General features: G+C 42.6%; 2 protein-coding genes across 3 annotated transcripts in view; one reads left to right on the top strand and one right to left on the bottom strand.

The window, feature by feature from the left end:
* The window catches only part of ATM (ATM serine/threonine kinase), a 158,200-nt gene extending 151,511 nt beyond the window's left edge, over positions 1–6,689 (bottom strand). The window contains exons 1-3 of the mRNA XM_080641742.1: positions 6,067–6,689; positions 2,073–2,174; positions 1,876–1,988 (exon numbers count right to left, since the gene is read on the bottom strand). Of these exons, the coding sequence (XP_080497868.1) occupies positions 1,876–1,988; positions 2,073–2,144 (185 nt within the window). The 5' untranslated portion in view covers positions 2,145–2,174; positions 6,067–6,689. The remainder of the gene's footprint in view (positions 1–1,875; positions 1,989–2,072; positions 2,175–6,066) is intronic.
* Positions 6,690–6,962: 273 nt separating this feature from the next.
* The window catches only part of NPAT (nuclear protein, coactivator of histone transcription), a 77,251-nt gene continuing 59,190 nt past the window's right edge, over positions 6,963–25,023 (top strand). For both annotated transcript variants that reach the window (XM_080687032.1, XM_080687031.1), the window contains exon 1: positions 6,963–7,116. In XM_080687032.1, the coding sequence (XP_080543158.1) occupies positions 7,080–7,116 (37 nt within the window). In that variant the 5' untranslated portion in view covers positions 6,963–7,079. The remainder of the gene's footprint in view (positions 7,117–25,023) is intronic.

Below are 25,023 nucleotides of genomic sequence, written 5' to 3'. Positions count from 1 at the left end.
CTGGCCAGGGGGAGGGGACATGGGCAGTTGGCCAGCCTGCCTGCTGGTCCAACTCCTGGTCGAGGGGACAATTTGCATATTAGCCTTTTATTATATAGGAGGATATACACTGAGTGGCCAGATTATTATGCGTTCAGAGATCATAATAATCTGGCCACTCAGTGTATATAGATTAAAAGCTTGCAGTGCTGCCCTAGCTGGTTTTGCACAGTGGTTAGAGCATTGGCCCTCAGACTGAAGGATCCTGGGTTCAATTCTGGACAAGGACACATACCTCAGGTTGCAGGCTCAATCCCCAGCCCTTGATAGGTGGGTACAGGAGGCAACCAACCAATGTGTCTCTCTCACATTGATGTCTTTTGCTCTCTGTCTCTCCCACTCCCTTCCATTCTCTCTAAAAATCAATGGAAAAATATACTCGGGAAAGTATTAACAAAAAAAATAAAAAAAGAAAGAAAAGCTTGCAGTGATATTAGGGGCTCTCAATTCTCTTACCTATTTCTGTTATTCTGTGCATGACCTACGTCGTTCCTGGACAGTTGGAAATGTTTCTAGCATTTATATAAAGCCTTTCTGTAAGATATTTATGATTAACTGGGAATGCCAGGTGCATATTTGGTCTGCCTGATCAGCTTATGCAAAAGAGTATTCATCTTTAGATAGTAACTGTATTTGTGGTATCTGAAATAAACTAAGTAACAACAAAAAGAGCATGCATTTTTCATGTTACCCACACTGAAATCTGTAATAGTCAATCCAATACCAAATAAGAGACAAAAAAATAAAATAAATGATCGGTTCTAAACACTAGAGAGCAAGTAAATAATCATACTTTCTCTTGTCTATAAATATTTCAGGTTTCTCAGTATTATACTTTAATGTTTTATCCATCTTCCCGAAGTCTTACAATCTATTTCTAGTTATAAATGAACTTAATAGTTGAAAATTGTCTTAATGCATAAATTCTCTGACACACCAGTCCAGCAACCAATTATAGCTTTCTAATTATATGCCTGAATTTTATTTGTTGTAACTGCATTCATATATAATTATTGTAAAATTCCTTTCTCTTTTCTATTATAACTTAACATCTGGCAGTTAAAGTAATATTTAAAGATGTCAAAGTAATAATAACACACTTGTCATAACTTGACCTTATTCTCTAACTTAAAGTAGTCTTATGAACTAACTGATATGAAAGGAATTCTCTCTAATCTTGAGTGAGATATGCATAAGACATTTTACTGAAAAAAAAGTGTTTAAAATTAACTCTGTCTCTATATAACCTTTTGTTAAAAATATGTTTCAGCCCTGGCTGGTTTGGCTCAGTGGATAGAATGTCAGCCTGCAGACAGAAAGGTCCCAGGTTTTATTTCGGTCAAGGGCACATGCCCAGGTTGTGGGCTCCATCCCCAGTAGGGAGGATGCAGGAGGCAGCAATCAATGATTCTTTTTCTCCCTCTCCCTTCCTCTCTGAAATCAATAATAATATATATTTTTTAAAATTATGTTTTAGATAAATATTAAGCACCAACTTCATATGCAAGGCAAAATGTTTTAAGGAGACAAAGATAAATAAAATCTAAATATGGACCCCCAAAAACCACAACAGAAATAAAAAAACATAGACAGTAAAAAAATTAGAGCCTTGCTGGCGTGGCTCAGTGGTTGAGTATCGACCTATGAACCAGAAGGTCACAGTTCAATTCCAGGTCAGAGCACATGCCCAGGTTGCAGGCTCCATCCCCAGTAGGGGGTATGCAGGAGGGAGCCGACTGATGATTCTCTCTCATCATTGTTTCTCTCTCTCTCTCTCTCTCTCCCTTCCTCTCTGAAATCAATAAAAATATATTTTCCAAAATTAGAATAAAATACCTAAAAACAGCATCCCAATTCAAGTATTTCCCTTGTTTGGAATCTGAATGCCGATCTAAATGTTGAACAGTTTCAGGATCCCGAATCAGTTGCTTAAATTTCTCAACTTCTTTCTGAAAATAAAAAATAGAGCACAATAATGAGTTATCAATCATACACTTATTTCAAGCAAAGACTAAATTTAAGTAATTTACTACCCTTCGTTCCGTAGCTCTATCATGTTCTAGTTGACGGCAGCAAATAAGCAGATCATTAAGTGCTAGACTCATGGTTCAGGATTTCAGAAAACACATCAATGTCTGTAAAAACAATACATACATAAAATTATTTCAGACTGTGGCATTAATATACAGTTAGAGCTAACTCTACAACTAGAGGCATATTGTGATCAAGGGCAGGATGGTTTTTCTTAACATTTCCATACTTAAATGAGGTTTTCTTAGTATATATCACAACAAAGCTTCAACATGCAATGTGCACTTTGTGTGCAGTAGCAAGATAAAAATATGAAAGGTATAATTTACTTTATTTTTCTGAGACCTAAGAAATACATTTAAACTGAAACACAAAAATGAATGGAAGACAGCCAGGCAAAAAATAAAGAAAAGAGCATTTAAGGATTTAATACTGACCATCTGAACTACTTAAAAGCACCCTTTCTTAAGTGTAGTGACCTCATATAGCTGAGCCAAAAACTTAAATTGCTTATGCCTTGGGATTGATATGCAGAAGGTTATCAGAGCTAGGAAGCCCTGCATAGCATTTCCATCTTAACTTCCTTTATGATTCTCAATTAATACATAAAAACAGGAGAAAAAAGGTATTCTTGTTTTAAAAGGAAATGATGGAAATTATAAGCCATAATGGTATCCTTTGCAAATGTCAAAGGTTAAATATATGTTACTGTGCTTAGTACCAACTGCAGTAGCCCTCCTCCTTTTAAACTCTCCTTTGGCAACCTTCCAAAATATCGTGTAAGAAAAACATTTCAGTATTTGAGTCTTTTTATAAAACAGGCTCATTTCTGTTACACACTGTTAATAAACAAAGAAAAACATACACATTATGTCTATGATATCTACACGTACATATATATCTCAAGAGAAAAAAATGGGAAAAATCCTTTTCCTGTCCATCCACGTATGTTCTACTCGATCTTCCAGGATCAAGTATGTTTATCAGCCCATGTTTAATCTCACAGAATCTTAAAAGTGAGAGGAAATAAGCGATCATGTCCCATCTTCCTTCAAAGGAAGAAATCACTCCTAACATGTAATTGTCCTTTCTTCAAACACTTGCAGTGAAGGCAATCTACCTAATAAGACTTTCTAGCTCACTGGCAGATAGCTCTAATTCCCTTCTCCATTAGTATTCATTGGTTATTCTGACCCTTCAACACCATTACAACCTCCTTTACTCTGCTGTGGGTTACAGGATGTTACTTACTTATAGTATTTTTCATTTGACTATATACTTGTTCAGAACAGGACTGTAATTTTTTTTTTTTCCATCCCCTATGGTTGTATCTAGGACTCTTACTCCTTCTTGCTCAATCTTAAAGTGCTCTTGATTGGCCAGTAAGAAAAATAAACACTTTAGCAATATTCAAAGAACCATAAAAGTAGGCACCTTTATTCCTAAATATACTAAAGATGTTATTTATAATGGGAAAAAAATGTGTTTACTAAACATGTGACACATGCAGGAAGAGGCAACTCTAAACTTCTTTTTTAAACTGTGGCTTTTCTGAACTTGTTTTTCCTCTTCTTCATTTTCTCAAAGACTGATTACTTTTAAGAAAATAAAACAGTTCAGTATTATCTACATAAACAGGAAATGTTACTCACTGATACATGAAACTATATTTATTGGGCAACTGCTGTGTCCAAGGTACTATATTAGGAGAATCTAGATTTATAATGAACCAAATAGACACAAATCCTACCCTCGTTGAGTCATAACTAGTGAGGGAGAGTGACAATAAACAAGTACAATAATAAATCAATGCATAATTCCAAATTGTGATATGAGTCAAAGGAAACAAATATACAATAAATAGAGGATTATCTATATACTAGAGGCCCGGTGAACGAAATTCATGCACGGGGGATGGGGGAGTGTCCCTCAGCCCAGCCTGCACCCTCTCCAATCTGGGACCCCTCGGGGGATGTCCGACTGCCGGGTTAGGCCTGATCCCACAGACATCCCTCTCACAATTCAGGACTGCTGGCTCCCAACCGCTCGCCTGCCTGCCAGCCCGATCACCCTCTAACCACTCCTCTGCCAGTCTGATCGATGCCTAACTGCTCCCTTACCAGCCCGATTGCCCCCAACTGCCCTCCCCTGCCAACCTGGTCACCCTTAACTGTCCTCCCCTGCCAACCTGGTTGCCCCTAACTGCCTTCCCTGCAGGCTTGGTCGCCCCCAACTGCCCTCCCTGCAGTCCTGGTCACAGCCAACTGCCCTCCCCTGCAGGCCTGGTCCCGCCCAACTGCCCTCCACTGCAGGCCCTGGTCCACCCCTAACTGCTCTACCCTGCAGGCCCTGGTCCACCCCTAACTGCCCTACCCTGCAGGCTTGGTCACACCTAACTGCCCTCCCCCACAGGCCTGGTCCCCCAGCTACCTTCCCCTGCCGGCCTGGTTGCCCCTAAATGCCCTCCCCTGCAGGCGTGGTTGCTCCCAACTGCCCTCCCCTGCTGGCCTGATCACCCACAACTACACTCCCCTGACGGCCATCTTGTGGTGGCCATCTTGTATGAGGGCGTGAGGGTCAATTTGCATATTATATACGATATTAAAACCCAAGTGTCCAGCTGACCGTTCGACCGTCCAACTGGTAGCTATGATGCACACTGACCACCAGGGGGCAGACGCTCAATGCAGGAGTGTGAAACCATAGGCATGGAAACATGGAACAGACTGATGAATCTCAGAGTGAAGGGGAGGGGGAGGGCGGGAAGAGATTAACCAAAGACCTTATATGCATACTGGAGGCCAGGTGCATGAATTCGTGCACCGGTGGGGTCCCTCAGCCTGGCTTGTGCCCTCTCGCAATCCGCGACCCCTCAGGGGATGTCGGGAAGCCGGTTTCGGCCCAATCCCCACAGGCCAGGCAGAGGGACCCCACCAACGCATGAATCTGTGCACCGGGCCTCTAGTTTTTAATAAACTGTTGGGGAACATGTCTCAGAGGATGTTACAATAAAGCCAAGATCTGAATGAACTTGTGCTAATCACAGAAAGAGCTGGAGGACAGAAATTTTAGGGTCCTAAGATGGAAAAAGCAACCAAAAGAACCAGAGAGTAAACAGCTACAATAAGAGTGTCATCACTTAAAGCTAAATTCAACCAAGTCATTAATTCAGAACAACCTAGGTTCCAATCCCAACATGCAACTAAATGATCTCTATTTCCTAAGTAACAGCCTCTGAATTGGCAAATCCAATGCTGATCTCTTTGAGAATTTGACAATGATGACAAATCCCATCTCTTGAATATGATCCAGCCCTTGGGATGCCATTCTTTTTGAGTGGTAAGAGTGTGGGCTTTGTACTCAGACTGTACTGGTGCTACTATTTATAAGTGGTAGAACCTTGGGCAAGTTAGCTACTCTCTCTTCACCTCAGTTTTCTCAATGATAAAATGAAAAAACAGTGCATACTAGAACCTACTTCAGAGGTACTGTAAGGATTCATGTACCTGTTCAACAGTGCGTGGAACACAGCAAATGCTCAATAAGTTACCGTTAGCAATTATCCTTTCTGTTTCATAAGTCCATTTTGATGGTTCTTCTTCCACCCACACCCGAAAGAACATCCTTATTTCCTGATTTCTCACTCTGATTTTAACCCAGTGTGATCTCATCCATTCCTATGACTTCGACATGTTGAAAATGCCCACGTCTATTCCATTTAATACCAGACCTCACTTTTGAGCTTCAGGCACCGTCTCCACTTTGTGCCTTTACACGCATTTTGCCTTCTGTGCAGAAAGCTCCTACCACCCTGCAGAGCAATTCAACACTGGGAGGTCTCGGCACAAACTGAATTGATTGTCCCGGGCTGTTTCCAGAGAACCTCATTCACCCCTCTACTACCACCGCACTCTTTTGCCACATTTTCATCCTGAATTGTCGTTTTCCTTAATCTGTACAGGGTCAAAAATGCAGCGAACGCTCTTGAATGCTCACCACAGGAAAGGATGGTCACGAGGAAGACAGGGGCGCGTGGTCACACAGCTGACGGCCAGAGGGTGGACTCCAGCAGGGTTATTCCAGAGCCCAGGCTCTTCACCACGCGACTGTGGTTTACACTTCAACAGGTGCTCGCTGATTACAACTAATTACCAGAGGGGGAGAAAGTTGATTAGTCAATTCATCTAGTTAAATCTGGACGCGGAGGAGGGGTCCTCTGGGCATTTAGAGCAAGGTTGGTGGCTAAATCTGCTGGGGGCTCGGAGAGCCCGGGAAAGAGGTGCAGAGAGGGCCGTCCGCAGGGCGCGAGATTGCGCGTCCGGGGCCCAGGGCTGGCGGCTCGGACGACTCAATTCCCCGACAGCACGGCTCTCGCGCCCCTACCACTGGACTCCGACAGCTAAAGGGCAATCTCTTGAGGGGACGATGGCTGCAGCCCAAATCGCCGCTTCAGTCGCCTCCGCCCGCGGCCGCAGATGCCGGAGTCCGCTATCCACGCACCATTCCCGCTTCCGGTTCAAACCTGGCGTGACAGCGCAGCATTCGTCCCGCAAGGAAGTGAGGTTGTCTGGCGCCCGGGCCCGTCTGCCCATGCGCATCGAGCATCACTCGCCCTCCGCGGCCAGGCCTTGCTCCCCCCAAAACATTGGGCATGTCCGCGGAGGCGCCTGCGCCGTGCCCACCAATGGCGTGCGCCCTGGCCTCAGTGGCTCGCTCGGTGGCTGGACCTCCTGGGCCTGCACCACGCCTCCTCGCCCCCTTCAACACCACCCCTCCAAACAAGAGAGAGGAAATGACGACATTTTCAAGGAGCATGGAGGCGGGTTTCTTTTCGGCGCCTTTCTTTCTCCCGCGAAAGCGATTGGCTGGCGTGGAGCGAAAGAGGCGGGACAAATTGCCGCGGGTTCAGTGCCGCCACTGGAACCGGGAGATGCGGCGCAGCGGCTGTCGCTGTGTTGGCTTTTACCCGAGCCTTGTGTCCTATTGCGGTTCCTTCTGCGGCTTCGATTATGTTGTTACCTTCGGACGTAGCCCGGCTGGTATTGGGTAAGCTCGGCCGCGGGAGGGAGGGATATCGGACCAGCTACGCCGGACGGAAAGACCTTTGGGGCCAAAGGTTTTTCCCAGGGTGGGGAAGCTCTGGGGTTTTGCCTCCCCGCCGACTCCTTCAGCCGGCTGCGACTCTTCTTCAGCCGGAGGCTCGGCAGTTTTCGCCTCTTTGTGTGTGGATGCGCCTCTCCTCAGGGGCTGCGGGGCGAGGGGCGCTGAAGGGGAGCGCGGGTGGAACACCTGAGGCCGGGTCCGGGGGCAGGGCGGGCCTGCACACCTCACCCGGACCCTGAGGGCGAGTTGTCTACGTGACGGAAGGCTGCGTGTTTTTCAACCTTGGGTGCGCTTTCCCTTGTCAGGGCTGGGACCAAAATAGGAAAAAATAAGGACTTCCCCAGCCACCCAGCTTGGTGGAAAGATCTTCCTGACGCCCTTCTCGTATCTCGCTTTTGTAACTACGAGTTTGGGCCGAATGGTGTGTTCTCTCTCCACCCACCGCAATAAGTCGTCCCGTCTAGAGGTTTGAAATGCCAGCTGCATATTTTAAAACAGAAGCAGTTCCTTCTGGGGGTTGGGGGGGGGGCGGAATTAGCAAGAAACTTCACATGGGAAATGACTTTCAGTCAACTTTTCTAAGTCTTGGTTAGTTTTTCCTCCATTTGCGGAGGCTTTAGTTCCTCGGGCCAGTGGTCAAGGTGTTTTGTCTGTGTGGGAAACAGGTTTTGTTGTTTGCACCCCGAAAGACTAAAGAGGATTGATTGTACTGCTGGGAACGAGAGCAACATTAAACTCAAAACACGAGCCAGTGATTTACAGACATCATGTTCGACATCCCTGAAAGTAAATGGTAAACATCTGTGATGAAGCTTCCCATAGTGCCTGCAGTCATTACTACCGTTATTTTATTGTTAGGAAAACCCATTTGTCTTGTTTCTTCTTAAAATACCCATCTCTGTCCAGAGAAATGCATGGGCTTTTGATAGACACATTTTGCAGGAAATATTAGAAAGTAGTGGTTCCATCATCCATTTTTTTTGATAAACTAACTTAATGACTTAAGTTTAAACTGATACTTTGTTAATGTTTGCCTAATCTTTTGCCCACTTAACCAGAATTGAGTATCAATAGTTAACCCACATCTAAATCTTGTATGTTTGAGAAAAAAAGCTATCTTGTAATTGTTATATTAGACTTGCATGTAATCCAGTCCAAAGCAGACTTTCACAGTGTTTATGATCACATTGACATAGTTTATTTTTTTTCCTCCATGCAGTGTTTACTTAAAAATTTTTTAGTTTGGGCAGTTTGGTAATCCAGTAACCACAGTCTTCAACAGATTTCTTGACCTGGCATTGTTGACATTTTGGGCCAGATAATTATGTATGGAGAACTGTTCTGTGCATTGTGGGATGTTCAGCAGCATCCAATGCCTCTATCCTTTAGATACCAGTAGGGCTCCACTCACCCTCTGTCCAGTTGTGACAACAAAAAGTGCCTCCAGATATTGACAGTACGTTCCCTGTAGGGCAAAAATCACTCTTAGTTAAGAACCACTGGTTTTACAAAAGCAATTTGATTTTCTAACTGGAATAATTCACACCAACTTGTGAGTCTATTCTCCACAAACCAGCTGATCTGCTTGATTTTCTACTTTTTTCAATGGACTCTGTCTTCGTTGTTTCTTATCCTAAACTAGTTCTTTGTCATTCACATTCCATTTTGATTGCTACCTATCCTAGCAATATGCCTCTTACTACTTCTCTTTTGCATTTTTGTCATTGCTTCTCAGATAGTCTTGCTATTCATCTTTACCATTACAAAACAAAATCTGCCTAAAGCATTCGCACTACACCTATTAAAGTTGAAACAACTGTGCACTTACCAAAAATTTCAAGTTGTGCAAAAGAATAAATCTTCCCGCATTAACTGCTCTTGCTTTTTTTCATGTATCTTGAAGCTCATATCAGCATGTAAAAACCTACAATTACTGGCCGAAACCAGTTTGGCTCAGTGGATGGAGCGTCGGCCTGCGGACTGAAGGGTCCCGGGTTCGATTCCGGTCAAGGACATGTACCTTGGTTGCGGGCACATCCCCAGTGGGAGGTGTGCAGGAGGCAGCTGATCGATGTTTCTCTCTCATCGATGTTTCTAGCTCTCTATCCCTCTCCCTTCCTCTCTGTAAAATATCAATAAAATATATTTAAAAAAAAAAAAACCTACAATTACAAAACTTAGTGACTTAAAATATTAACAGGTTTATTATCCACTCATGATTCTTCTCTTGTCAGTACTCCCTCCCCATCTTCAGCCCCTCTCTTGATGTTGGACTTTTTCCTTTATAATGTTCTTTCAGCAAATCTTCGGATGTCTGCTATGTTTTGACACTGTCAAATGCTAAGAATAGAGAGAAGGAAGTTCTCCCCTTAGAGTTCATATAATTAGGATTTTTACCCTTACACATACACACACACACTGAACACTTTACTACACCCCACCTCACATTCTATCTAATGCTCCATCATCCTTTCACAAGTCAAATTTATTCAAAGAACAATAAATTCTATTTAGTTGCTCTACTTGCTCACCTAACTTTTCTTTTTTTCTTTTTCTTTTTTTTTTTAAATATATTTTTATTGATTTCAGAGAGGAAGGGAGAGGGAGGGAGAGATAGAAACATCAATGATGAGAGAGAATCATTGATCGGCTGCCTCTTGCACACCTCATACTGGGGATTGAGCCAACCACCCGGGCATGTGCCCTTGACCAGAATCAAATCTGGGAACCTTTAGGCTACAAGCCAACGCTCTATCCACTGAGCCAAACCAGCTAGGGCTAACTTTCATTTTTCAACATACAGCAGTGACTTTTGTACCTCACTATTACATTTAAACAGCTCTTGCTACTCAGTTACAGCCAGCTGTTGCCTTGCTGGAAATTCTTTAATTATTGCACAAGCCAAATGCATCAAAATGTTGTTTATTGCCTCTGGATCACCACTTTGTTTTTATCAGCATACAAAGTGCTCTGTGGAACTGATTCTGCTTCATCTCAACTTCTCAACATCTGACCTATGCTTCAGGGATACCAGACTTCTTGCAGTTTCTCCACTTTTTCCTATGCGTTCTGTTCTCTCTGCCTGTAGTATTTATTCTATTCTCCCTGTCTTCCTAAGTATTTACATTCATTGTTTTGGTCAAACGTAATCTCTGAAACCTCGTCCAGCAGGTATAGTTAGTACTTCTTAAATGTTTCCACAGCATTATACACTACTTCTGTTACACCCTTACCATGTTTTATGGGAGCTGTATGTTTGCTTTCTTTTTTTCCTTAGAAAACATGCAAAATTTAACCATTTTAGTGATTTTTAAGTGTACAGTTCTGTGGCTTTATTTACATTGACGTTGTTCTGTAACTATTACCATTATCCCCCTCTAGAATTTGTTGTTGTGGTTGTTAATCCTCACCCCTAGTATATTCCTCCATTGATTCTCAGAGAAAGTGGAAGGGAGGGGAAGAAGCTGAGAGAAAAACATTGATGTGAGAGAAACACATCAATTGGTTGCCTCCCACATGCATCGACCAGGCCAGGAGTCAAGCCTGCAACCCAGGTATGTGTCCTTGACTGGAATTGAACCTGGGACCCTTCAGTCTGCAGACGGATACTCTATCCACTGAGCCAAACAAGCCAGGGTACCCTCTAGAATTTTTTTTCTAAAAAGTTACCTTTATGTCATATTCAGTATTTTTAATCTGGGATTAATGGGCAGGCTTAAAAAGTTCTGGGATCCCACAAACTGTCTGTAAAGGTTTATGTGCAGATAGCGTGTTTTATGGGTGAAGTGTCCAAAACTTTCTTTTTAAAAACAAATATACTTTTACTTATTTCAGACAGGAAGGGAGAAAGAGCGACAGAAACATCAATGAGGACAGAATCATCGATTTGCTGCCTCCTGCACACTCCCTACTGGGGACTGAGCCTGGAACCTGGGTTAAACCTCAACCACTGGGCCAGAACTTTCTTTAGATTCCTAAATAGGTTTGTTCCTTTCTGTATGAGTGAGTGTCCATTCAGAAAAATTGAAACCAGTCTGAGTATTTGACAGTAGAGGCCCGGTGCACAAAATTGTGCACTTGGGGTGGGGAGGGTCCCTCAGCCCACAGGCCCTCTCACAGTCCGGGAGCTTAGTCCCACTCCCCCTGGGAGTTGGACATCATCAGCGCTGCTGAGGAGGCAGGAGAGGCTCCCGCCACCACCGCTGCACTTGCAGCCATGAGCCCCGCTTCTGGCTGAGCAGCGCTCCCCCTGTGGGAGTGCACTGACCACCAGGGGGCAGCTCCTGCATTGAGCGTCTACACCAGGGGTGGGCAAACTTTTTGACTCTAGGGCCACAATGGGTTCTTAAACTGGACCGGAGGGCCGGAACAAAAGCATGGATGGAGTGTTTGTGTGAACTAATATAAATTCAAAGTAAAGGAGCGGAGGGGAGAGCAAGAGAACCCTCCGCTCTTTCGGCTCCGCGGGCCGGATAGAACAGCCGAATGGGCCGGATCCGGCCCGCGGGCCGTAGTTTGCCCATGGCTGGTCTACACCCTGGTAGTCAGTATGCGTCATAGTGACAGGTTGTTCTGCCGTTCAGTCGATTTGCATATCAGCCTTTATTGTATAGGATAGTATGGGGGGATTTAATGAGGGAATTGGTTACACGGGTGGTAGAAAAGCTAAGAGCAGCTTAACACATTGTGGACAGATCGTGAGAATTCTCGCTCCATATTACACAGTGTTTTACAAAGTATCATACTTTAAAAAGATATTAGTTTTTAAGAACATGTAATAAATAACTTCAAAATGCAATGGGTATTTAATTTTAAAGCGTGCCTTTAACATTTATATAAAACGTTTTTTGTACTCGTTCAATAAAAACTTATCTGGCCACTAGGTAAAACTAGCAATAAAACTACTGGTCCGCAATGTGTTAAGTGAGCCAGCTCAGAGGGTAGCAACAGCTGAAAACCACTAAGATTGTCAGGACAAGGAAAGATGAGGCAACCCAGAAGCTGGGTTCACTATGTGGAAGATGAAAGGTATACATGTCTGGTGATGGAGTAATAGTCAAAGAGGAGATTCTGCCAAGGCAGAGAAGGAATGGGAGAAGAAAGTGTAGCTTCTTCCAACTGCCCTTCAGTGTTGTACCAGTGCTTTCCATTTATTGAACCCAGTCAGAAGCCAGCTGACATGGAGCCTAGGAAACATTCTTTGTGGGGTCAGGTTTCCTGTTATGCAGTGCAGAAAAATGGGGAATAATAATACATTCGAAGGCAAACAGAAATGGGACTGGCACACCTCCCCAAAAGGTCAAGAGCCACTGTTCCTATTCAACTTTATATCACCAAGACACAGATATTTACAAAGTATAACCATGATCAGGACATTCCCCTTCATGTACTGAATAATACTGGTCATTTATTCAGATTATGTTTATTCATACTATTATTTATCACTAGAGGCCCGGGGCATGAAATTCGTGCACGGAGGGGGCAGGGGGGTCCCCTCAGCCCAGCCTAGACCCTCTTCAATCCAGGACCCATCAGGGGATGTCTGACTGCTGGTTTCAGCCCAATCCCTGGGATGGGGCCGAAACCGGCAGTCGGACATTCTTCTCACAATCCGGGACCACTGGCTCCTAACTGCTCACCTGCCTGATCGCCCCTAACTGCCCCCCCCCCCCCTGCTGGCCTGGTCACCCCCAACTGACCCCCCCCCGCCCCGCCGCCAGACTGGTCGCCCCTCACTGCCCTCCCTCTGCCGGCCTGGTTGCCCCTCACTTGTCCCCCCCTCCCGCCGCCGGCCTGATCACCCCACACAGCCTGCTGTTCGGTTGTTAATGTGAGGGCGTCGTGACCAATTTGCATATTACCCTTTTATTAGTATAGATAATAATACTGTCATTGCTGACATTTACAACTTTTTTTAAAAAAACACATTTTATTGATATTTTACAGAGAGGAAGGGAGAGGGATAGAGAGTCAGAAACATCGATGAGAGAGAAACATCGATCAGCTGCCTCCTGCACACCTCCTACTGGGGATGTGCCTGCAACCAAGGTATGTGCCCTTGACCGGAATCGAACCTGGGACCCTTCAGTCTGCAGGCTGACGCTCTATCCACTGAGCCAAACCGGTTTTGGCATGACATTTACAACTTTTTATGATCCTTTTCATTCTGTCTTTTCTGTTGTATCTCCAACTGTTCTATCACATACATTGTGCTTCATCCAAACTGGGCATGTTCCCCAAACATGCTCTTCATATATATTTTCTATCAGTTTCTTTGGAATATGCCGGCAATCCTTTTAGGATTCACCTCTTCCTTGAAATGTTGCAGAGTTTTCCCCAAGTCTGGTAATGGTAATACCTCCTCTAACCCCTATCCTCCCATGAAGTAAGTCCTAATATCTTATCACCTTTGCTTTGTATTTGTATATACATGAGTCCTAGTTCATCATAACTTGTTTATTAACCGAGATTTTGTTATTGGTGAAACCAGCAATATAATGTGTCATAAGTTAAGACTTCCCATGAATTACTTACATTTTTTTAGGATCATTGAACCACTGTGAAAGAGATATTTGCAGGTAGGGAGATTTGCTATCACTTGCTTTCTTCATCAGGCACCTCGTTTTTTAAAGATTTTTTAATTGATTTTTAGAGAGAGGAAGGGAGAGGGAATGAGAGAGAAACATTGATGTGAGCAAAACATTGATTGGCTACCTCCATGCCCCCTACCAGGGATCAAGCTCACAACCTAGGTATGTGCCCTGACTGAGAATCGAACCAGCAACCCTTTGGTGCACGGGGTAATGCCCAACCAACCAAATCACATGGGCATTAGGGCAGGCACCTCTCTTTTTTATGTTTCCCTCTCTAAAATAGGAAGAGACCAGACTCAGCATCCTAATTCCTAAAATTTGAATACTCTTAATATATAGTTAGAATTTTACCTTTCCTTTTCCTTTTTCAGTTATGTTTCTCCTTCAGTGTATTTTGTTGCTTATTACTACCTCCACTGAAAAGCAAGCAAAAGACAATATCGTGTTAAGAAGAAAGGACGTTCAGGCATACTTTCTTACTTATTTGAACATCTTTGCCACTAAGTTTGTACAAAAGATACAGTTGTTTTATTCTAAAGTTACCTTTAGAAATAAGGAGGAACAATAATTAATAGCTAACTTTAGTAGAAGAATAATTATTTGTATTATTGTAATAAGAGATTATTGGTCTAGTTTGTATTTTTACTGTGACATTTGAGATTTAGAATAGTTTGTACCTAAAATTTTCCCTATTATTATAATTGAGAATTGCTTACAATTCTCAGTTAAGCTTTTTTGTAGGCAAATAACTAGTTAACGTGTGTGTGTGTGTGTGTGTGTGTGTGTGTGTGTAATATATGTGTGTGTATATAGGTATCTATATACACACACATATATATATAAAAAATAGAGAAATATGCTAATTAACTGGGACACCGTAACGGGTCCACCGGACAGGAGGAGGTTGCACACACAGCATCAGGGGCGGGGCGGCAGGGGCCTGAGCTGGGGGAGGGCCTGATTAGCAGAGGCTGTGGCTGCTTCAAGGGCCGGGGAGTGAGGCAGGGCTGGACTGGCGACTCCAGGGTGGGTGGCACCGCATGATTTCGAATCATGCACTGGGCTCCTAGTATATATGTAAAGATAAATGAACATGAATGTAGTCAACTACTTACTACATTATTTTAGAACTTCTAGGACAGTGCTCGGCAAACTCATTAGTCACAGTGGTCGGCAAACTCATTAGTCAACAGAGCCAAATATCAACAGTACAACGATTGAAATTTCTTTTGAGAGCCAAAAACCGACTTCTGCGCATGGGCCATGAAGTTTCACTTGCACTGGTATTTTTTGGAAGAGCCACACTCAAGGGGCCAAAGAGCCGCATGTGGCTCGCGAGCCGCAGTTTGCCGACCACTGTTTTAGGACAAAAGTAAAGCTAAATACACCAAGTCTAATCTAAAATGGAAACTCTAGCTTGCCTAAAGTGGCGTATGAACAGTTGTTATAGAAGTAATCTAGCCTTTTAACAGCCTTTTCTCAAGTGTATACTATACAAAAGTGTAATGTCTTACGATAAACCATAAACTATATGATCTGTCATGATTCCTTTCCCAGCGTATGCTAGCACAAATAACCATATTTTCTGAGAAGGGTTAACTGTATATTACTACATTCCATCCATTCCAAAGTGTTCTCAACCTTTGTTTCATGATTACAGCCTTAAGGAATATTTTTAGACTTTTTTTTCCTAATTGCCTGCCCTCGTGAAATTTTAATGTCTCAAATATACTGCTTACATATTGCGTGTATTTCTGTAAATAAGCATTAAAGAATATTTTCTTCGTTCCACTCTCTTCCTGGTACCAATTTTCAAAGGCTTGGGGCTATGTCATTCTTTTTGAGAATGTTTGGTCTAGAGAAAATCAAATCTACTGTAAGGAATTAGATTTCATACCACCACCTGTTACAACTCCCAAGTGGTTATGAAAACATCTGAGGTGGTTAGTACTTTGGAAACTCTCCACCATGAAAAGAAACTATTTATTTGGGGTTTTCAATTTGAATCTAGAAGCACATAAAGAAAAACTCTAACTGCCCTGATTTCAGGGTGACTCTAAAGGGTTATACATTTTAAATTTCTATATTCATGAAATCCTAGTAGCATCTGACTTAATTATTCCAAATGATATAACTGTCAGAAAGCGAACCATTTTAAAAATGATTTATTTTCAACTGGCTATAGTTTTATAGGATTTTATATTGAGTTAATTTGTGAAAAATAAACACATAAGGAAAAATAGCAATTTATCTTTGATCCATCTAATTTCACATGTCAGATGATTTCACATCTTCAATGGGGGGATATTAGAGTAGTAGTATCTGAGATTTTAAAAAAAGGTTTCTAAATGCTTTCCTATATTCCAGAGGACAAAGTCTTTGGTGTTTTAGTTGTATGTTTGTTTCTCCCTATAGCATTAGTTAGCAAGAGATTGGAAAACTGACTAATCAGCTATAAGGAGGAAGTGGTGAGTTGGTTCCCACATCCCAGCTAGGGAATTTCCTAAAATGAGGTGACAATTTCCTTTTTATTTTTATAATATTCATATATAATGACTTTGTAGGCCCACTGATTGGTTTTTAATTGTAGGGCCTGGTTCAATATATAGTTTCAGGTGAAAAAAATAGGACCTTACAATTTTAAAGTTAGAATGAACCTTAAGAATAATTGCTTTAGTACAGCAGGTCTTTAAATAACTCATTTTTTCAATGTTTTTCCATTATAACATTGATGGGATGCCAAATCATTAACTTAATTCTTGTTTATATCTATTAGCCTATAGTAAAATTAGTTTTATTATACATTGTTTTACTTAAAATCACAGAGAACCTATTGTCAACGTTAAGTGAGGACTTACATAGTTAAATACTTAACTATTATACCAGTACTGAGATAAGTATACTACAAAGGCAAGTATAAGAAAATCTAGTATCTGGTCATACGAGTGTGGTACATAATGATGGTTGAAAAAAAAATTCTCGGAGAAAGTGATAGTTACACTACACCTGAAGGATGAATGGAAATTAACTATACTAGGAAAAAAAATAAAGCTGTTCAACCAAAGTGAATAAAGTATATAGCGTCCTTGAAATAACATCATTTGTTTATTTGCAAAATTGAAAGACCATTTTTGCTGGAAAAGAAGGAATAACAAGATATAGGGCTAAAAAGGAAATTATGATGCAAAACAAATAGAATCTCTTATGACATGTTAAAAGGTTAGGATTGTATTTTTTTATTAAGATATAATTCACATACCACAAAGTGCAAAATTTAGTTGTTTTTAGTATATTCACATTTTTTTGCAGCCATCACTACTACCTTAATTCCAGAACATTTCTATCACCCAAAAAGAAACCCCTTGCCTGGTAATAGTCACACCCAATTGTCCCCTTCCGCTATCCTCTGGCAACCACTTATCTACTCTCTGTCTCTATGGGATTTTGCCTTTTCTGGACATTTCATGTAAATGGGATTATACAATATGTGAACTTTTGTGTCTGACTTCTTAAACTTAGTGTTTTCAAGATTTGCCCATGTTATAACATGTATATGTACTTAATTTCTTTTTATGCCTGAATAATGTTTCATTGTTTGGATATATCATATTTTGTTTTTCCATTCACTGATGGACATTTCTGCTTTTTTGGCTATTATGAAAAATGCTATTATGAACATTCATGTACAAGTTTTGTTTGGAAATATGATTTTAATGCTTTTGGATATATATCTAAAGAGTGAACTTGCTTGCTTATAAGGTAATGAGAGGCCCAGTGCACAAAATTCGTGAATTTGGGGGGCGGGAGACCCTCAACCTGGCCTGTGCCCTCTTGCAGTCTGGGAGCCCTCAGGGGATGTTCGACTGCCGTGGAGGCAGGAGAGGCTTCCACCAGTGCCTCTGCGCTTTGCCAGTCGTGAGCCTGGCTTCTGGCTGAACGGCGCCCCCTCCCCCCCCCCCCCCCCCCCCCCCCGTAGGAGCGCACTGACCACCATGGGGCAGCTCCTGCATTGAGTGGGATCGGGCCTAAACCAGCTCTCCAACATCCCCCAAGGGGTCCCAGATAGCAAGAGGGTGCAGCCCAGGCCAAGGGACCCCACCGGTGCATGATTGGAGCCAGAGAGGGACATGGGAGGTTGGCCAGCTGGGGAGGGACTGCAGGAGGGCTCCAGGGCATGTCCAGCCCATCTTGCTCCATCTCAATTGGCCAGACCCCAGCAGCAAGCTAACCTATTGGTCGGAGGGTCTGACCCTGGTGGCCAGTGCATGTCATAGCGACTGGTAGACTGATCTCGACTGTCTGCCCCCTGATGGTCAGTGCACATCATAGCGAGCAGTTGAGTGGCCTTAGCATGTCATAAGCATATTATGCTTTGATTGGTTGAACCAATGACCAGACACTTAGCATATTAGACTTTTACTATATAGGATTCTATGTTTAATATTTTTAAGAACTTATCAAGTGATTTTCCAAAGTGGTTGTACCATTTTTATCATCCCACTAACTATATATGCAGTGGGCTCTCTTGTTATTTTGTTGATGGCTTCTTTTGCTGTGCAGAAGCTTTTTATTTTGATGTAGTCCCATTTGTTTATTTTCTCCTTAGTTTCCATTGTCCTAGGACAGTGGTAGGCAAACTCATTAGTCAACAGAGCCAAATATCAACAGTACAACGATTGAAATTTCTTTTGAGAGCCAAATTTTTTAAACTTAAACTTCTTCTAACGCCACTTCTTCAAAATAGACTCGCCCAGGCCATGGTATTTTGTGGAAGAGCCACACTCAAGGGGCCAAAGAGCCGCATGTGGCTCGCAAGCCTCAGTTTGCCGACCACTGTCCTAGGAGATGTGTCCTTAAAGATACTGCTACAAGAGATGTCTGCTATTTTGCTGCCTATGGATTCTTTTTATGGTCTCACGTCTTTCATTTAAGTCTTTTATCCATTTTGAGTTTATTTTTTGTGTATGGTGTAAGCTGAGGGTCTAATTTCATTTTTTGCATGTATCTGTCCAATTTTCCCAACACCATTTATTGAAGAGAGTGTCTTGACTCCACTGTATGTTCTTGCCTCCTTTGTCAAATATTAATTGAGCATAATGGCTTGGGTGGATTTCTGGGTTCTCTGTTCTGTTCCATTGGTCTATATGACTGTTCTTGTGCCAGTTCCATGCTGTTTTGAGTACAGTGGCTTGGAAATATAGCTTGATATCTGGCATTGTGATCCCTTCAACTTTGTTCTTCTTTCTCAAGATTGCTGTGGCTACTCAGGGTCTTTTTTGATTCCATAAAAATTTTGGGAGTATTTGTTCTTAGGTCTGTGAAATAAGCCATTGGTATTTTAATAAAGATTGCATTGAAACTGTAGATTGCTTTAGGTAGTGTGGCCATTTTACTGATGTTGATTCTACCAATCTATGAACACAGTATATTCTTCCACTTAACATACGTCTTCCTCTATCTCTTTTTTCACTATCCTGTAGTTTTCCAAATACTGGTGTTTTAATCTCCTTGGTTGGGTTTATTCCTAAGTATCTAAACTTTTTTGTTACAGTGGTAAATGAGGTTGTTTGGGTTCCCTTTCTGAGCATTCATTATTGGTATACTAGAGGCCCGGTGCACGAAATTCATGCACGGGGGATGTGTGTCCCTCAGCCCAGCCTGCACCCTCTCCAATCTGGGACCTCTCAAAGGATGTTCGACTGCCTGTTTAGGCCCGTATACCTCAACGGGCAGTCGGACATTCCTCTCACAATCCAGGACTGCTGGCTCCCAACTGCTCGCCTGCCTGCCTGTCTGCCTGATTGCCCCTAACCACTCCCCTGCCAGCCTGATCGACGCCTAACTCCTCCCCTGCCGGCCCGATTGCCCCTAACTGCACTCCCCTGTCGGCCCCAATTGCCTTCCCCTGCCAGCCCGGTCATCCCCAAATACCCTCTCCTGAAGGCCTAGTTGCCCCCAACTGCCCTCCTGTGCAGGCCTGGTCCCCCCCAAATGCCCTCCTCTGATGGCCTGGTCCCCCCCAAATGCCCTCCTCTGATGGCCTGGTCTCCTCCAACTGCCCTCCCTTGCCGGCCTGGTACCCCCCGAACTGCCCTCCCCTGCCGGCTTGGTTCCCCCCAGCTGCCCTCCCCTGCCAGCCATCTTGTGCTGTCCATCTTGTGTCCACATGGGAGCAGCCATCTTGTGTGTTGGAGTGATGGTCAATTTGCATATTACTCTTTTATTAGATAAGCTAAAAATGCCATAGGTTTCTGGGTATTAATTTTATATTCTGCTTCGTTGCCAAATTCACTTACTAAATATAGTAGTTTTTTTATGGAGTCTTTAGGGTTTTCTGTGTACAGTATCATGTCATCTGTGAATAGTGAAAGTTTTACTTCCTCCTTTTTAAGTTGGATGCCTTTTATTCTTGTCTGATCGCTACAGCTAGCACTTCTAGTACTATGTTGAACAGGAGTGGTGAAAGTAAGCATCCCTGTCTCATAGATTTTGAGTTGTTGTGCTTTCATTATCATTTGTTTTCAGGATGCTTTTTATTTCTTCTTCGATCTCTTTGGTAACCCATTCATTGTTTAAAAGCATGCTATTTAGTTTCCATATGTTTGATTGTTTATGATTGTATTTATTATAGTTGATTTCTAATTTTATGCCATTGTGATCAGAGAAGATGCTTGATATGATTTCAGCCTCCTAGAATTTGTAGAGACTTAGCCTATGTCCTAGCATGTGGTCTGTCTTTGAAAATATTCCATGTGCACTTGGGAAGAATATATATTCTGAAGTTTTGAGGTGAAATGTTGTAAAGATATCAATTAGTTCTATCTGATCTAGTGAGTCATTTAGGATTACTGTTTCTTTGCTGTTTTTTTTGTCTTGAGGATTTATCCAGTGACATCAATAGGGTATTAAAGTCACCTTTTATGATTGTGTTGCTGTTGATCTCTCCTTTAATATCTTGCAGACTTTTTTTATGTATTTGAATGCTCCTTTATTGGGTGCATATACGTTTACCATTTTTTATCCTCTTGTTGTATCAATCCCTTTGGTATTATGAAGTGGCCTTCCTTATCTCTTGTTATGGCCTTCACTTTGAGGTCTATTTTGTCAGATGTAAGCATTGCTGCCCCAGCTTTTTATTTTTTTTTTTTTTTCATTTCTGTTTGTTTGCCTCACTGATTTAGTCCTCAGCCTCTTCTAGTCTACTGTTGAAACCTTCCTTTATTTTTTTTTTTGTTGTTGTTGCACCTACTAGAGGCCCAGTGAACGAAACTTGTGTACTTGGGGTGGGGGGGTTCCTCAGCCCAGCCTGCGCCCTCTTACAGTCCAGGAGTCCTTGGGGGATGTCCAACTGACAGCTGAGCGCTGCTGTGGAGGCGGGAGAGGCTCCTACCACCACCACTGCGCTCTGCAGCCGTGAGCACAGCTTCTGGCTGAGTGGCGCTTCCCCCGTGGGAGTGCAATGACCGCCAGGGGGCAGCTCCTGCATTGACGGTCTGCTCCCTGGTGGTCAGTGTGCATCGTAGCAACCAGTCGTTCTGCCACCGGGCTGAAACCGTCTCTCTGACATCCCCTGAGGGGTCCTGGTTTGCGAGAGGGTGCAGGCCAGGCCAAGGGACCCCACCGATGCATGATCAGGGTCAGGGATGGACTGCAGGAGGGCTCCAAGGTGTGTCCGGCCCATCTCGCTCAGTCCCAATCGTCCGAACCCCAGCAGCAAGCTAACCTACTGGTCAGAGCGTCTGGCCCCTGGAGGTCAGTGCACGTCATAGTGAACAGTTGAGTGGACTTAGCATATCATTCGCATATTATGCTTTTATTAGTTGAACAGACAACTGGATATTTAGCTTACCAGGCTTTTATTATATAGGATGTCATTCTTCATTTCCTCTTGATGCTTATTCATGTTGGTGAAATTCTCATTCAGCTCCTTAAAATTCTCATTGAGTTGTGTGTATTTGTCATCCAGGCATTTGAGCATCATTATAGCCATTACTCTGAATTCCTTCTCTGACAAATTAATTGCCTCCATTTCATTTAATTCCTTTTCTGGTAATTTCCTCCTTTCCTTCGGGGGTTGTTTCTTTGTCTCCCCATTTTTGCTGTGCCATTATATATGTTTTTATGACTTAAATCCAGCTGGTATACCACCACATTTGTTTTGTTTTTACTGTTGTTGTTTGGGGGGTGGGGTCCGTAGTCCTAGGTATCTAGTCTTTCAGATCTCCTGTGCTGTGTGTTCTAGAGGAACCCCCTATTTGAATTATTTGGATTCTCCTGATGTAGTTGGGTCTTAAATGTTAGTTTCTCATTTATGGATGTAGTCTCCTTACAGGTTGTCCGACAATGTGACACACCCCCGGCCCTGTCATGACAGCTATTGTGGATGTGCTTGTGGTTACGGCTCTTGTGAAAGGGGTTGCCTGAGGTCTCATTGGCATGCATCTTACTGTGGGGTCCCAGAGCCCACGGCAGGGTTGCGGGGACCCCAGGGCTGGCTACTGAAGTAATGCGACTCTGGCTGATGTGGTCTAACTGTTACCCAGGTGGCGTCACTCTGTAAATCCCTGCAGAGATCCTGGAACCTGTGTCAGGGGAGGCAGGCGTCCTGGAGGCTGCTGCTGAAGCAACGTGGGTTTGGCAGGAGAAGTGTGCACTCCGAGACTTACCCAGAGGTCCAGGAACCGAGGCTCTGGTAGCTCAGGGTCTGCAGCTGAAGCAGCGGTTTTGGCAGGAGGGTTGCACACTCTGGGACTCACAGGAGTCGTTGGCCGGGGAGGCTGGGGTTTGCATGTCTGCAGATAAGGTAGCAAGTCTTCGGCCGGATTGGCTCCAGGGTCTGGGATGGTGTCCAAGGCCATTCTGGGTGGTGTTGAGGCTGGGCTCCAAGTCACGGCAGTTCTCCCTTGAAGATTGAGTGGTTTCTGTGCCAGGGCTAGGACTTCCCAGTAGTGCTTGCAGCGGTAGCAGGGGCTCCCCATCCAGGAGAACCTGGTCTGCCAGCCCCCGAGACTCCTGCAGGATCTAACTGTCCCTCACTCACTCACACACACACACACACACACACACACACACACACACACGTCCACACACTCCCCTCTCAGTCCCTTACTCACACTCTCTCCCACACTGCTGTCCTGCTGGCTGCCATCTTAAATCTCGAGTTATTTTTATAGTGCTTACTTAGAGATTAAAATTAATTTAAACCAAAAGCGATCTTTTCTTGCTTAGAACCAGCTTAATTTCAATACTATTATAAAAACTTTGCTGATGTAAGGAGACTTGACATGAGGGTGGTAAACACAATACAATATGCAAATGTTGTATTATAGAATTGCATACCTATATAATTTTATTAACCAGTGTCACCCTTAATAAATAAATAACCAAGCAAACAAACTTTGCTCCTATATGATGCTATTTTCTTCTCATGCCTTTTTGCTGTTAGGGTCATATAAATTGCCTCTTTGTATATTGTATGCCCATCAAACCAGATTTATAATTATTGCTGTATGCAGTTGTCTTTTAAATCAGCGGAGAAAAAAGTTACAAAAAATCATTTTTACCGTTTCATATTTACCTATGTAGTTATCTTGACCAGTATTCATTATTTTTTAATGTGAATTTTATTTACTGTCTAGTGTCATTTTATTTTAGCCTGAAGGACTAAGTTCCTTTAATATTTCTTACACTCCTTTTTTTAAAAAAAAGTGAGAGAAACATCAATTTTTTGTGTCACTTATTTATGCGTTCATTGGTTGATTTAATTTCTTAATTTCTTTATTTTGAAGGAATTTTGCTAGATATAGAATTCTTGGTTGACTATTTTTACTATCAGCACTTTGAATATGTCATGTCACTACATCTGGCCTTTGTGATATCTAATGAAAAAAAACCAGCTGTTAATCTTATTGAGGATCCCTTGTATGTGATGAACTGCTTCTCTTTCTACTTTTAAAATTTGTTTTTTTGACAGTTTAATTATGATTGTGCCTTGGTTTGGACCTCTCGAGTTATTCTACTTGCAGTTTGTTGAGCTTCCTGTATAAGTAGATTAATGTGTTTCATAAAATTTGGATGTTGGATACTGTTGCTTCAGATATTCTTGCTGCACTTTCCTTCTGGGACTTCAATTATGTTTATGGTAGTACATTTACTATCTCCCACAGGTCTCTCAGAGACTGTTCCCTTTTCATTAGTCTTTTCTTGTTTGTTTCTGTTCCTCATACTGGATGATCTCATTTGTCTATGTTAAGTTTACTGATTCTTTTACCTGCCTTCTCACATCTGCTGTTGAGCCCCTTCTGGTGAATGTTTCATTTCAGTTATACTTTTCACCTCTAGAATTGCTACTTGTTTTTTCTTAAAATTTCTACCTTTTATTTCTTTTTAATGACACATTGTTATAATTTCCATTAGATATTGAATCCTGGTTTTCTTTCATTCTCCAAAGTTAGTTTACATAACTGATTAAAATCTTAAGTCTAGCCCTGACTGGTTTTGCTCAGTGATTAGAGCATCAGGCCTGCAGACTGAAGGGTTGTGGGTTCAATTCCTGGTCAGAGGCACATACCTTGATAGCATGTTCCATCCCAGGCCCCACCATATGCAGGAAGGCAGCCAATCAATGTGTATCTCACATTGATCTGTCTCTCTCTCCCTCCCACCCCCCACTCTAAAATTTCAGTGGAAAAAAAATACCTTCGAATGAGGATTAACGGGGGGAGGGGGGGGAGTGGGGGGAAGGGAGGGAGGGAGTCCAGTGTTCTGGCTGGTTTAAAGGTAGTGTATATTAACTGCACCCGCCCGCCATGGATGAGCCATATTTTCTTGTTTTCCCTGATGTCTGATAATTTTTTGTTAACAATTGGCCACTTTAATGTGACTATTGTAATCAAAATTTTCTCCCTCCCCTATGTTTATTACTCTTTATTGTTGTTTTAGCGCTTGCTCTTTGTTTAGTTCCCTGAGCGAATTCTGTTGTAAAGTCTATATTTTTTTTAGTTTATTTTGTATGATTTGGCATTAATTTCCTTAAATGATTAGAGTCAGTACCTTTCCTGTTGTTTGCCAAGGACTTTGTGTACTTGAAACATACTTCAACATTCCTCTACACAATTAACAAATCTGCCTTACTATTCACTTGATCAGTCAGAGTTGAGAGTTTACAGCCTTGTCAGGTCTTTTCTGAATATACGCACTGCCCTACACTTGCACATGACCTATTAACCCAGGACCTTGTCAGAGCCTGTCAGAACCC

Source organism: Plecotus auritus (genome assembly GCF_963455305.1).
Source record: "Plecotus auritus genome assembly, chromosome: 9".
In the NCBI taxonomy this organism is placed as follows: Eukaryota; Metazoa; Chordata; class Mammalia; order Chiroptera; family Vespertilionidae; genus Plecotus; species Plecotus auritus.
This window is presented reverse-complemented; position numbering and strand designations above follow the sequence as displayed.